Source organism: Carlito syrichta, unplaced genomic scaffold (assembly GCF_000164805.1).
Source record: "Carlito syrichta isolate Samal-C Ts95f unplaced genomic scaffold, Tarsius_syrichta-2.0.1 Scaffold308121, whole genome shotgun sequence".
NCBI classification, from domain to species: domain Eukaryota; kingdom Metazoa; phylum Chordata; class Mammalia; order Primates; family Tarsiidae; genus Carlito; species Carlito syrichta.
This window is the reverse complement of record NW_007252217.1, coordinates 430,078-445,391: the sequence shown is the minus strand read 5'-3', so window position 1 is coordinate 445,391 and position 15,314 is coordinate 430,078. Positions and strand designations below refer to the sequence as shown.

General features: G+C 42.5%; 1 protein-coding gene across 1 annotated transcript in view; it reads right to left on the bottom strand.

Moving 5' to 3' along the window:
- Positions 1-5,463: 5,463 nt before the first annotated feature.
- The window catches only part of HAUS1 (HAUS augmin like complex subunit 1), a 17,777-nt gene continuing 7,926 nt past the window's right edge, over positions 5,464-15,314 (bottom strand). The window contains exons 3-9 of the mRNA XM_008064989.2: positions 11,881-12,016; positions 11,049-11,183; positions 9,485-9,608; positions 8,752-8,817; positions 7,271-7,342; positions 6,984-7,031; positions 5,464-5,725 (exon numbers count right to left, since the gene is read on the bottom strand). Coding sequence (XP_008063180.2) covers positions 5,675-5,725; positions 6,984-7,031; positions 7,271-7,342; positions 8,752-8,817; positions 9,485-9,608; positions 11,049-11,183; positions 11,881-12,016 — 632 coding nt within the window. The 3' untranslated portion in view covers positions 5,464-5,674. The remainder of the gene's footprint in view (positions 5,726-6,983; positions 7,032-7,270; positions 7,343-8,751; positions 8,818-9,484; positions 9,609-11,048; positions 11,184-11,880; positions 12,017-15,314) is intronic.

Sequence of the window (15,314 nt, the reverse complement as noted above, 5' to 3'; positions counted from 1 at the left end):
AGTTGCCCAGGCTGGTCTCGAACCCCTGGGCTCAGGCAATCCTCTCGTCTTGGCCTCCCAAAGTGCTGGGATTACAGGCTTGCGTCACTGCACTCAGCCTCACAATTTTCTTGATTCACAGCTTATTTAGAATCGCTTTTTTTTTTTTTAATCAGTCTTACTCTGTCGCCCAGTCTGGAGGGCAGTGGCACACTCACCAACACTGCAGCTGTGACCTACTGGGCTCAGGTGATCCTTCTGCCTCAGCCTTCCAAGTAGCTGGAACCACAGGCATGTGCCACCACATGTAGCTAATTTTTTTGATTTACTGTAGAGACAAGGTCTCGCCATGTTGCTCAGGCTGGTCTCAAACCCTGGGCTCAGGCAATCCTCTCGCCTCTGCCTCCCAAAGTGCTGGGATTACAGGCTTGAGCCACCATGTCCAGCTAGAATGGCATTTCTTAAATTCCAAACATACAGAATTTTCAGTTATTTTTTTTCTAATTGCGTTGTCGTGAGGGAACATGCTGTGTATAGTTTCAGTCTTTTTGTAGTAGTTGAGGACACTTCACTATGTGGACAATGTTTCAAAATGTTCTGGTGTATTTAAGAATGTGCATCCTGCTACAGTTGGGAATAAAATGCTTTACACGACCATTAGATCAAGTGTGTTAATTGGTTGCTTAAATCTCTGAATCCTTGCTTTTTTTTTTTTTTGAGTCAGTGTCTCACTCTGTTGCCCAGGTTGGAGTGCAGAGGCAGGATCAGCCCACTCTCCTCAGCCTCAACCTGCTGGGCTCAGGTGATATTTCCACCTCAGCCTCCTGAGTAGCTAGGACAACAGGCATGCATTACCACAACCAGCTAACATTTTTTTTTTTTATAGAGACAAGGTCTCACTATGTGGCCTAGGCTGGAGTTAATTCTTTTTCTGTTTTATGATTTACTGAAAGAACTATGTGATCTCTCTACCATGATTGTAGATCCATTTATTCCGCCTTGGATTTAGTACTTTTTTTTTTTTTTTTTGAGTCGGGTTCTCACTGTTGCCCAGTCTGTACCTCCTGGGCTCAGGTGAACCTTCCACCTCAGCTTCCAGAGTAGCTGGGACTACAAACACATGTCACCATGCCTAGCTTATTTATTTTTTAGAGATAAGGTCTCACTCTGTTGCCCAGACTGGTCTCAAACTCTTGGGCTCAAGCAATTGTCCAACCCCTCCCAAAGTGCTGGGATAACAAGTGTGAGCCACCATGCCTGGCCCACTTTATATATATATGGAGATGTTATTAAGTACATATAAATTGTTTTGCTTTACTAAAAACCTGAACACTTTTTCATTATAAAGAGGTCTCTTATCTAGTCATGATTGTTGCTGTAAAATCTATTTTGTCTCATGTTAACATATCTGCCTTTCTTTGATATTTGCAAGATCAATCTTTTTCAATTTTTTAGCTTCCATCCTTTTTGAATTTACTTTTTATTTTTGAGTCAGAGTCACTCTGTCACCCAGGCTGGATTGCAGTAGCAGGCTCATGGCCACCGCAGCCTCTACCTGCTGGGCTCGGGCGATCCTTCTGCCTCAGCCTTCCAAGTAGCCAGAACTATAGGCGCACACCACCACGCCTGGCTAATTTTTTGATATATTGTAGAGAAAAGGTCTCACCAAGTTGCCCAGGCTGGTCTCAAAACCCTGAGCTCAGACAATCCTCTTGCCTCAGACTCCCAAAGTGCTGGGATTACAGGCGTGAGCCACTGCACCCAGTCAAATATTTTAAGTCTTTTAAAAATTCTTTCGATCTTTGTGTTTTAGCTAAAATATTTTCTTACATCTAATATAACCACTGTTATTTTAAAATTATGCTGGTTCTTTTTAAATCTTTTTTCTTTTGAATTTGTCTAAATATTTTTAACATCTCATTCTCTCCATGAGTCTATTATTTTTATTTTTATTAAGTCAGAGTCTTACTCTGTCACCAAGGCTGGAGTGCACAGACATGCTGCTCACAGCCACTGCAACCTCGACTTCCAGCTCCTTCTGCCTCAGTCTTCCAAAGAGCTGGAACCACAGGTGTGCGCCACCATGCCCAGCTAATTTTTTGATTTATTGTGGAGACAAGTTCTCGACACGTTGCTCAAGTTGGTCTTGAACCCCTGAGCTCAAGGCAATCCTCTCACTTCTGACTCCTAAAGTGCTGGAATTATAGGCATGAATCATTGCACCTGGCCTCTCTCCATGAGTTTAAAATCGTATACCTGGCCAGGCCCGGTGGCTCATTCCTGTGATCCCAGCACCTTGGGAGGTGGAGACAAGAGCATTGCCTGAGCCCACATGTTCAAGACCAACAAGGGAAACTTGGCGAGATCTCGTCTCTACATCAAAAAATTAGCAAGGCATGGTGGCGCATGCCTGTGATTCCAGCTACTTGGAAGGCTGAGGCAGAAGGATCACCAGAACCCAGCAGGTCAAGGCCGCAGTGGTTATGAGTATGTCATTGCACTCCAGCCTGAGCGAAAGAGTGAGACTCCAACTCAAAAAAAACCACACAAAAACCACATACTTAAGTTGGCTGGGCACAGTGGCTCACACTTTGGCAGGCTGAGGCAGGAGAATCTCTTGAGGTCAAAACCAGTGTGAGAATCCCAGGAGGTCAAGACCAGTCTGGGCAATATATTGAGACTAGTCTCTTTAAAAAAAAAAAAAGGAAATAAAAGAAAGAAAACATATACTTATCAAAATATAAATACTTTTACTCTCCTTCCAGAACAATTTCCACTTACCTCCTGAATCTGACACATATGTCTTTGTGAATTTTTTTTTTTTTTTTGGCTTAACTCACTAATTATTTTGTTACTGTTTTTTTGGTCAATATTTATATTTACTCATACACTTGCCATGTTCTTTGCCTTTTTTTTTTTAAATCAGGATTTATTGAGAAGACAGAAAAGTTCCCACAGTGGGAGGGAACCTGAGGGTTGCCCTGCCTTTCTTTATTGGGCTTCAGATCTTCTGAGAGCATTTTCCTTCTGATATCTTTTTAGAATTTCCATTAACACAAGCCTGCTGTTAATGATCTGTCTCCATTTTTGTTTGACATCATTATTTCACTCGCATTCTTGAATATCTTTCCTTAAAACAGATTTCCAGGGCGACAGTATTTTTTTCTTTTAGCACGTTAATGATATCATTCCCTTGGCATTGTTTCCATTGTCATTGATGAGAATCCTGTCAATTAAACATATACCCTTTGATTTTTTTCCTCTGCTTTTGAGATTTTCTCTTTGTACTTACATGTGACTTCTCTATACACATAACCTACTCCATATGCCTTTTTTTTACATGCTTTTATTTCAGAGACATGGGCATACTGTCACCCAGGCCAGAGTGTAGTGGTGTGATCATAGCTTACTGCAGCCTCGACCTCCTGGGCTCATGTGGTCCTTCTGCCTCAGCCTCCTGAGAAGCTGAGACTATAGGAATATGCCACCACACCTAATGTTTTGGGTTTTTTTTTGTAAAGATGGGGTCTCATTATGTTCACAGCACAGGCTGGCCTTGAACTAGCCTTAAGGGATCCTCTTACTTGGCCTCCCATAGAGCTGGAGTTACAGGCATGAGCCACTGCGCACAGCCTTTCATACACTTAGTCCACATGGGATCTGTGTGGGATGGCTTTGTGATGTGCCAATGTGGATATACCGCAGTCTATGCATCTCCCTTTCTGACATATTTCCAGTTAGGATGGGTGCAGATTCTCAGGAGACCTGGAGAGTTCAGGGGTCAGCAGACATTCGATAGCACATACACACCTTCTCTGTTATTCAGTCATGCACTTGTCAGGTGCAAATGTCTAAAAGATTCTGCAACTATTAATGTTCCAAATTAGCCAAGTTCTGACCTGGGTTGGCTGCTGGTGGCTCAGTCAGGGCTAGCAGGGCCTGCTTCACACCTCTAGCATCTCACTGTCTGTCTGGTCCGGAGGCTTCCTGTCTGCCCCAAGTAGCTTCTTGTCTCCTAAAAGGCTTGTCCAGGCTTAACACGGTGGCCTCCAATTCCAAAGGCAGTAAGAACCAGCCAGCTCCAAAGCACAAGTGATTTTTACTCTTTGCTTTTGTCTCATTGGCCAAAACAAGTCACAGGGTCACACCAGAGGTAAAGGTAGAGATAAGCACTCTGCTCCTTGATGGGAAGAGTGAAGTCACATTACAAAGGGGTGTGTGCACAAGATGAAAGGAATCAGTCACTGTCTCATAATCAATCTGCCAAGTTTCCTTACCAAAAGTACTACAATCAAGTCAAGTGACAAACCTAGAAAATAACTGCATCTCAAATTACAAAATATTCATTTAGCTAATAAGAAGAAGCTTCTGTAAAGTGTTAAGAAAAGGATCAGAAGCAAATATATAAATGACTGAAGAATATGGACAACTTTCAAAATGAAATGCACATGTCTTTTTTTGCTTGAAAATAAGGACAAGGAGAGAAGGAAGGAAATTTTTAAGGGCATTTAGACAATCTTTAAAAGTTGATTTTTACTTGCATGGTACAAAATTTGAAAAAGACAAGAAGGCATAGTGAAAAACCCCTCTTCCTTCTTTCCTGTACCATATCTGTCATGTCCTTTGATTTTACTTATGAAATATTTCAATCACTTCACTTATGACTCCTGGGTTTTGGTCATGTTCCAATTCTCTATTTAAAAAGCAAACATTAGGCTGTACACAGTGGAGTGCGCCTGTAGTTCCAGTTACCTGGGAGGTTGAGAGGAGGATTATTTAAGACTAGGAGCTCAAGGCTAGCCAGTGGAATATAGTAAGACCTTGTCTCTTAAAAAAAAAAAATCAAAACATTAAAACTCCCCTGTGATTTCTTCCAGTACCTTTATTTACAAATTTTTTGAGTTGGAGTGGCATGCTCATGGTCACCATAGCCTTGACCTGATCCTTCCGCCTCAGCCTTCCAAGTAGCTAGAACCTCAGCACAAGTCACCATACCCAGTTTATTTTTTTATTTATTGTAGAGACGAGTTCTCACTAAGATGCCCAGGCTGGTCTCAAACCCCTGGACTCACAATTCTCTCATCTTGGCCTCCCAAAGTGCTGGGATTACAGGCTTGAGCCACTGCACCCAGCCTATTTTTAAATTTTATACTGAAATTTTTGATCCTTTGGATTATCCTGAATAAGGTGTGAAGTATGGATCTGGTGGCAAGGGCTGATTATCCATCTTTCTGCTATTGATTTAAAAGGTCATCTTTTTTCATAAACTAAATTCCTGCATACATTAACATTTGGAGGTGGGCAGGTGAGCAGATCAGAAAGAATGACAGCAAGCCCCAGGGTAGGAGGAGAGTGGCAAATGGAACTGAGGCCACACAACTTTCCCATTAGCTGCTCTAATGTCACATGTACGACATTGTGGTAATGTTCACGTGGCAGAGCTCCCAAAGGCTTCAGTCACCAGCCACACAGAGAACCAACAAGTAAGAAAAAGGGCTTTTTAATATGAAAATTATGTATTTGACACAAAAATACAATATACAACAGGAAGCCATTATTCTATCCATGATGACATTATTCCCTCATCTGAGAATGCCAGTAAAACATTATTAAGAAATTTCCAAGAGGAAAAGAAATTCTCCAAAGTCCTATTCAATGTCCTTTGCTAGGTAAAAGGGTGTTTACTTGGCTCTGGTCACAGTTTCATCATGTCTACTTTCTTTGTAAGTTCAGCTTCAATGCTATCCTGAGGGAAGAAAGAAATGCCATAAATAAGAACATAAAACAGATGCTCTAACTTCTAATGTTATCTAGAATAAGAAAAGTAAAAAAGAAGAAAATTAAAACAGAAAATTTATAAAATACAACTGTAAGTATCAAACACACTTTTAGACAATTCCTGGCTTACACCTCCCTCTCTTCCCCTTGACCTCCCCAAAAGTCTTCTGCTTCCTAATGGATTCTAATCAACACCTGAAGGGAAGGGCCACCCCTTAGAGAGAGGAATGTGTCATGACTCATGAGCAGATCTACCCAATCTCACTCACAACGACGTCCCACAATGCCTCTGACATCACCTCTTGTCCACTGTCATCGCCACTGTCCCCATTACTTCTTATCTGGCCTAAATAGGCCAACTGATTCCTACAATTTTCTTTCTCCTTCCTCTAATGCACCTGTCCATGGGTTACAGAATCATGTTCCTAAGCACTAGGCTGATCAAAAAGCATAGCTCTGATCACACGCCTCTGAACTTAAAAAACAAAGCAACGGCAACTTCCATTGTTCCTCCATGGCTTCCTGTAGACTTATGGCCTTCTACACCACAGACCCACTGACCCTTCCCAGCCCCGCCTCATACCGCATGCTTCTAGCACCTCTGCTGAGTCCTCAACTGTTCAGTTCGTGTGCCTTTGCTAATTCTTTTTGCTTAGAATATTATATATCTCTCAAACTCTTTTTTTTCCATTAGGAAAAATCTATGTAAAATTTTAAAAGGCATAAAACCCTACTATGTGTTTACTTTTTTATTTTTCTTGACTCAGAGTCTTACTGTTGCCCAGACGGGAGTGCAGTGATATGCTCACGGCCGTCACACCCTCGACCTGTTGGACTCAGGCGATCCTTCCATCTCAGTCTCCCAAGTAGCTTGGACTACAGGCACGTGCTACCATGCCCGGCTAATTTTTTGATTTATTGTAGAAAAGAAGTCTTGCCAAGTTGGCCAAGCTGGTCTTGAACTCCTGAGCTCAGGCAATCCTCTCACCTCTGCCTCCCAAAATGCTGGGATTATAGGCATGAGCCACCATGCCTGGCCCACTACTATGTATTTAAAATATACACATACACACACAAGAGCACGGCCAATAACATATTATAAGACACATGGAGTAACATAGGCAACCTGAGGATGGTGGCTGGCCTCTGAGGAAGGAAAGAAAAGATGAGAAGCTTTGGTTATATCAGCACTGAGTTTATTTCTGAAAAAAATTAAAGGTACTTACTAACTCTCGCTTTGCTTCTTCAATTTTCACTTGAGCAAGAGAAGGACTCTTTTAAAGAAAAACAAAACAAGGAAAGGTGATATTGGCTCAATTCAGACTCAAGAGGAAAAAATACTGTCTTCATTTTCAAAAAGGCAAAAGCCTCCCAGAGAGTCTTCAGTGTGCACGGAATATTGAAACTCAGCACTGACTCCCAACCCTTAAACATGGACCACCCTTGCTATGACCATGCAGGGTCCTTGGGGAGGCTAGAGGAAACCATGTCCTTCTTAATTAAGCATAATTACCGGCATTAGATCTAAGTAGGACTCCAATTTTTTCTTCAAAGGTAGAGTCTGTCGCTTTATCTCTGCCAGTTTCTGTGGGTGAAAAGATACAAAGTCACGGAGTAATAGAGATATTCACAATGTGACTACTGGCCATTTCTGAAATAAAACACAGTAGGCATTAACATTAGGATTATTTATTTATTTAATTTTAGGTGGGGTCTCACTCTGTCCCCAGGCTGGAGCACAGTGGCATGATCCCAGCTCACTGCAACCTCAGCCTCCTGGGCTCAGGGGATTCTTCCACTTCACCCTCCCAAGCAGCTGGGAATACAGGCATGCACCACCACACCTAATTTTTGTAGAAATGAGGTCTCACTATGTTGCCGAGGCTGGTCTCAAACTGCTGGCCTCAAGCAATCCTCCCACCTCAGCCTCCCAAAGTGCTGGGATTACAGTGTGAGCCATAGCACCTGGTCACGATTTTTTTTTTTTGAGTTGGAGTCTTACTCTGTCACCAGGCTGGAGTGCAGTGGTACACTCGCAGCCATCATAGCCTCAACCTGCTGGGCTCAGGCAACCCTTCTGCCTCAGCCTTCCACCAAGTAGTTGAAACCACAGGCATACACTAACACACCCAGCTATTTTTTTTTTATTGTAGAGACAAGGTTTTCCCAAGTTGCCCAGGCTAGTCTCGAACCCCTGGGTTCAGGCAAACCTCTTGCCTCAGTCTCCCAAAGTGCCGGGATTACAGGCGTGAGCCACTGCACCCATCCCAGGATATTTTAATTAATGCATCAAATAAAGAGCTTCAAAGATAAATGGACAAACTCACTTCCAATGGAAATTATATTTAGAAGATGCTTAATGATAATCGGAGAGTTATACACCCATTTACTAAGAATAGAGCTGAAGTATGCTGCAGAGGAACAGAAAAGAAAGTGATCAAGAAGAATCAGAATGTAAAGGAATGACTAGAGTCTCAAATACAGAGCTACAGACTGTCAACCTTACATTCCAAGAATCAAAGTGCATAAAAACGTAAGAATAATAAAACAAAACAAAACAAAACAAAAAACCCCTATTCCTCTCTCTCCCTATCAAAATAAATAAAACTCTTATATGACTAAAACCCAGAACTGCATTTGGTAACTTGAAGAGTCTGAGACCAGCATTTCTATAGTCCACTGAAAGAGATGCAGAGGAGTCCCTAGGGGGTTGGCACACAGTCCCCCAGTATATCTGTTTACTAAATAATCAATGACATGTAACTGACTCCAGCAAAGAGTTTCAAGCCTACAGTAATACACACAGAAAACCAAATAAGTGTGAGGGTATACACAGCTAAACAAGCAACAAACACATAAATGCTGGTGAACATAAAGTAAGAAGGTAAAGGAAATCGTGTTGCTAGTAAACAAAGGCCCCTTAGGAAGAAACAAAGGGCAAAGTGGATTGTGGACTAACTTAAAGAAAGTGAAATTAGGCTAAAATAAGCTTACCTCTGACAGTGCGACTAGGGACTGATGAGACAGAGTAGCATCCATACCTCTGGCTGAAAGCTGCTCCTACCATGACACAAAAAGGGGTTCAGGTAAAGAAGCTTTTTGAAAGTGACCATCATGAAATATATTCCACATGTGAGGTCTGACAATTAGGTTTGCGAACCAGCCTAGAAAAAGTGCTTCATACCTCACTGCTGAATGTTACTATGGTCACATTTGAAGTACTCCCCTTGGGAAGTTATATACTGACGCCAGCACCTAGTCTGCCTGTCAAAGCAATTTTGGAACTCTTTTTCTGGAATGGCCATCAGAGCTGTCATCATTTGTTGAGGTCTGACAATTAAGTAGGCAAACTTGCCATCGTGCACTTACACTGGCAGCACTGTACAAATAACTGTATTGGAACACCCTCCCTACTTACCTGATCTGGCCCCCAGTGACTTTTTTCTTACCTGAAGATAAAGGAAATATTGAAAGGAAGACAGCTGATGACATTCAAGGCATCAAGGGTAATATGACAACAGCTCTGATGGCCATGGCCATTCCAGAAAAAGAGTTCCAAATTGCTCTGACGGGTGGACTAGGTGCTGGCGTCAGTGCATAGCTTCCCAAGAGGAGCACTTCAAAGGTGACTGTAGTGATATTCAGTGATGAGATATACAGTACTCTTTCTAGGATGAGTTCATGACCTTAATTGTTGGTCCTCGTATGCTCAGTCCCTCATACAAACCTCCACAGCTTTGATTCCAAATCGGTATTCCTCCGACTTCACTTTTAGAAAGTCCATGTTCTGAAGATGACTGTCAACTTTGGCCCTTTCTGCAGACAGATGCAACTCTGCCTTCTTGAGATCCCTTTAAAAAGTAAAATTAAAAATACTTTCTTCTTCTCCTCAGTAAAACCATTATAAAAAATAAACATTACTACTTTTTGGATTCAGCGATGAATGAGCCAAGAGTGGATACCAACTTGCTAGGTCCTCTCCATGAACATGAGAGCCCAGGTTACCTGCATCCTTCCAGGTCACCCTCCCCTCCATGTTGCCAGCTGGGATTTTTCTCAAGAAATACAAAACAATTTTAAGATAAAGTAAGCCGATTATTCTAGGAGAAACTAAATCTGCCGTTAGAAAAAATGGTTTCATATACCCTAAAGCCAACCTGAAACAGGAAATACTGAGGGTCTCTCTACTAAATATGGTTTGACACAGCACCTTAAATGTGTGTATTCAATATTTGTTGAATAAATTACCATACCAGATTCCTTGTGCACATATATGCTCCTGATTCACAGGCCCTAGTCTCTGGGGCAACAAGGACCTAAAAAAAGCCCATGGCATTAAAAGAGGGATACAAGCGCTATAGTAAGAAAGGGCAACAAAATGTCATGTGGCTTTAAGTTGTATGATGATTTATAAGTACAAAAAACAGAGAACACCACACACCTACATTTTGAAAGTTATAAAATTCGTATTATTCATTTCTTTGGTTTTGTTTTGTTTTGAGTCGGAGTCTTACTCTGTTGCTCACGGCCACTGCAGCCTCAATCTGCTGGGCTCAGGTGATCTTTCCGCCTCAGCCTTCCAAGTAGCTGGAACCACAGGTGTGCGCCACCATGCCCAGCTAATTTTTTGATTTATTGTCGAGATGATATTTCGCCAAGTTGCCCAGGCTGGTCTTGAACCCGTGAGCTCAGGCAATTCTCTCACCTAGGCCTCCCTAAGTGCTAGGATTATAGGCATGAGCCACTGCTCCCAGCCTGGTTTTTTTTTTTTTTTTGGAGTTGGCGTCGCACTCTGGTGCCCAAGCTAGAGTGCGGCAGCACACTCCCAGCCACCACAGCTTCGATCTGCTGGGCTCACACGATCCTTCCACTTCAGCCTTCCAAGTAGCTGGAACTACAGGCATGCACCACCATGCCTAGCTAATTTTAAAAATTTTTTTATTGTAGAGATGAGGTCTTGCCAAATTGACCGGGCTGGTCTTGAACCTGTGGGCTCAGGCAATCCTCTCACCTCAGCCTCCAAAGTGCTGGGATAATAGGTGTGAGCCACCGCGCCCAGCCCTTTTCTTTCTTTTTTTTTTTTTTTTTTGAGGTAAGAAATTTTATAAAGTTAAAGGTGGAAAAGTCTATACCCACCCCACCCCCTCCCAACATTCTACTTAAAAAATGTACTATGGACCTACTTCCTAATGTGCCTTTTCAAGCATACCTACTGTCAAAACTAAATTTGACACTGTCTTGTCACTCTTTGATAACAAAAAATTGTTACCACTTTCAATTCAATTACTTACTCTCGTAGACATTTTTCTAATACGAAAGTTGCAGTTAGGTTTTTTTCAAGTTTTACCAATTCCATCTTGATTTCTTCATTTTTGGATTTAGTACGAAAAAGATCAGAAGTCAAATCATTCACTGCAGGGATGAAACTGAAAGAAGAATCTGGTCACATAAATGGATATTAAGCACAATAATTATCATTATTCTTCACTGCTAAAAATGATTTTATCTCTATGTCAATTCTTCTTTTTTTTTTTTGAGTCAGAATTTCACTCTGTTGCCCTGGCTGGAGTACAGTGGCATGCTCACAGCCACTGCAGCCTCGACAACAGCCATATTTACATGGACTCTGGCGTAGGACTGGGTTTGAATCCAGCTCTCTCATTTATTAGTTTCCACCCCTCCTGACCCTGTTTCCTCTTAGGGTTGTTGGAGGAATCATGTCATTACGTAGATGAAGTGCTTGTTACAAAGCATGAAAGCTTCTAACTTATTCTACAAATAAGGTAGGGACATGATCAAAATTCACTATGCTCAAGCAGGTCATTTAGCCTATTGCTTTCCTCACTGTGTAGGGAACACTGTAAGTGAAACCTCGTCCACTTTCAAATGTGCATAGAACTATCCTTCACAAACAAAACCTGGAAAAAGAAAATACTACACAATAACCAATACCAAATTTACCTGAATTAATTATACTTACCAACAAAGATAAGTATCTAAATTCAGTGCTTTTGCATTTACTGTTAACTTTCTATAAAGAATTATACTAAGAAATAAAAAGTCCTTAGGTCAAGACCTTGGAGCATATACAACTGCAGAAATTAAAATGATGACAAGAATTACCTAGCTAGTGATGTATCCTTTGTTTCAAGAGCCACTGCACTGTCAACTAAAGCATTCAGATACTGGGAGCCAATGCCAGAGAGACTGGCAGGGGAAAAATTCACACTCTCCCTGAGAAGGTCTTGAAGATGCTTGGCTGAAAAGATAAAAGAGTTCCATGGTGACTAAGATGTTTTCTTTACATTAAAAAAATGTTTTAACAGTTTTATTGAGACATGACTCACATACCCTATAACTTACCTAAGGCAAAGAATTCAATGGCTTTTCATGTATTCAGAACTGTATATCAGCACGATCCACTGGCAAACATTTTCATCACTCCAAAAATCAATCTCCCAAACCCTGAACCTCTAGCAACCACTCTGTCTGTTCATTTGCCCACTAAGGACATTTCACACAAACGGCATACACAATAGGTCCTTTGTCACTGGCTTCTCTCACTTAGCACAATGGTCTCAAGGCTCATCTATGCCACAGCATGTACCAATGCTTCATTCCCTTTTATGCATGAACATTCCACTGTGTGAATAAATGGCATTTTATTGATCCATCCACCCACTGGTAGACATGTGGGTTGTTTCCACATGTTGGCTGTTGTAAATAATGCCAAAAAATACATTCATGTTTGATAGGGACATATGTTTTTATTTCTCTCGGGTATATACCCAGGAAAGGAATTGTTGGTCACATGGCACCTCTGTTTAACCATTTTAGGAACTGCCAGACTGTTTCCCCATGTGATTGTAGGATTTTTTTTTTTTTTTTTAGTTGGAGTCTCACTCTATCACCCAGGGTGGAGTTCAGTGGCATACTCACAGCTACCACAGCCTCGACCTGCTGGGCTAAGGTGATCTTCCCGCCTCAGCCTTCCAAGTAGCTGGTGTTACAGGCGTGTGCTACAACACCAGGCTAATTTTTTTATTTATTATAGAGACGAGGTCTCACCATGTTGTCCAGGATGGTCTTGAACTCCTGGGCTCAGGCAATCCTCTTGCCTCCACCTCCCAAAGTGCTGGGATTACAGGCCTGAGCCACCGAGCTCAGCTTAACTGTAAGATTTTACATCCCCACCAGAAGTGACGAGGGCCCCAGTTTCTCCACATCTTCTCCAACAGTGTTTACCATGTCTTTTTTATTACAGCCATTCTGGTGAGTATGAAGTAGCACTGTGATTTGTTTTTTTTAGAAAGCAGTATTTACTGAGAGGATAGAAAAGCTCCCAGAGCAGGAGGGGACCCAAGGGGGTTGCACAGCACTGTGGTTTGGAGTTGCATCTCTCTGAGAGCTAATGGTACTATGCTTTTTGACCATTTGTACATCTTCTTGGAAGAAGTGTCTATTCACATTCCTTCTCCACTTTTTTTTTTTTTGAGTTGGAGTCTCACTTCGTCGCCCAGGACAGAATGCAGTGGCATGCTCACAGCCACCCCAGCGTCGACCCGCTGAGCTCCAGTGATCCTTCTGCCTCAGAAGGAAGTAGCCGGAACTACAGGCGCACACTGCCACGCCTGGCTACATTTTTATTTACTGTAGAGACAAGACCTTGCCAAGTTGCCCGGGCTGGTCTCAAACCCACAAGCTCAGGCAATCCATTTGCCTCAACCTCCCAAAGTGCTGGGATCTGTACAGGCTAAGCCACTGAGCCCGCCTGCCTACTTTTAAATTTGGTTACTTTTCTTTTTTTCATTAACTTGTAAGAGTTCTTTACATATTGTAGATACAACTCCCATATCAGATATAGAATTTTAAAATATTTGCTTCCATTCTGGAGGTTGTCTTTTCATTTTCTTGATGGTATCTTTTGAGAACAAAAGTTTTTAGTTTGGTAATGTCCAATTTACCTGCTTTTTCTTTCATCATTTGTGTTTTTGCATCATATCTAAGAAGCCAATGCCAAGGTCACAAATATATAGACCTATGCTACCTTCCATGAGTTTTAGATTTAGTACTTACATTGTTCAGGCTTTTTGTTCATTTTAAGATAATTCTCCCACATGACATGAGTTAGGGTCCAACTTCATTCTTGTATATGTGGATATCTGGTTGCTCCCACCCATGTGTGTGAAAGGCTATACTTTTATCCACTGAATTGTATTGTCACTCTTGTCAAAAGTCAACTGACCAGGGGTTGCTTTCTAACAAAACAGCATGGGAGCCCTGATGATCTGCTCTTCAGGGAAACTGGTGAATATTTTTAAATAGAACAAAATACAGTCATTTAAAGTCTTTGGAAATGGTCCTAAGGGCAAACAGCAAATGAAGAAACAACTATTCAAGAAAATCCAGAACAACACAGTAAGGAAGCTGAGGATTGGTGGTGTTTGCACTAAGCTGCCTTCCTCCCTCCTCCCTCCAGTTTCAGAGGTGGAGATGCCATTCTAGACTCCTGCAATCAGGAACTGCCCCCAGCTCCCACCAAGGGCTTCTTCCCAAGAGGATTAAGAGTTCAAGAAAATCCAGAACAACACAGTAAGGAAGCTGAGGATTGGTGGTGTTTGCACTAAGCTGCCTTCCTCCCTCCTCCCTCCAGTTTCAGAGGTGGAGATGCCATTCTAGACTCCTGCAATCAGGAACTGCCCCCAGCTCCCACCAAGGGCTTCTTCCCAAGAGGATTAAGAGGCCTGTGGCTCTCTGTATTGAGCGCACATTCCTGGGGAGGTGGCTGAGAGGTGAGTCTGCCCAGCCCAGTGCTTGGAATGGAAGCCCTGCTTTGAGGGGGCATGCTGGCATCAGCCCCACAGGGGCCCCACGGCACTGACACCAGCCAGTGGGGCCACAGCCTGGCACCAGGAAAGGCCAGCCAAGAGGACCTGATGCCTCTACACACCCTCTCCATACGGCGCTTGGCTCCAATAGCAGGGACATTACCCGGGAGAAGCGCCGAAGGCTTGGCTCAGAGATTCTGCCCAGGGGAGAAGCAAGCCATAGACCAGAGGCCTCCCATCTCCTCCAAAGCAACTGACTTAACCTGCAACAGAGCCCGAGAGGCTCAAGCCCAAGAATACTCAAAACACTGGAAGTTGTAGTAAAAAGAATTGGGAGTAGAATCAAGATACAGGTCTGTGGGTCTGAGGGGGAGAACTAGGGAGTAAGACTTCTGGGAGGAGTCATCCTGGGGTAGAAACAAACACCTCATGGACCCAGAAGTCAGTCCTTAAAGGAAGCCTGAACTTGATTGGATTAGTTTGTGGAGCAAGGATGCCTAGGGCATTGATGAAATTGATCATCTCAATCAGTGGAATTTTACAGCTGGGTGTGGTCAATGAAAGAAAGACACCCTACCTAAAGCTGGGTGACAGGGTGAAATCCTGACTCAAAAAAAAACAACAAACAAAACCAAAATCAATGAAACCAAAAGCTAGTTATTTGAAAAGATCAAGCCAGGCTCGGTGGCTCAGCCTGTAATCCCGCACCTTTGGGAGGCTGAGGTGAGT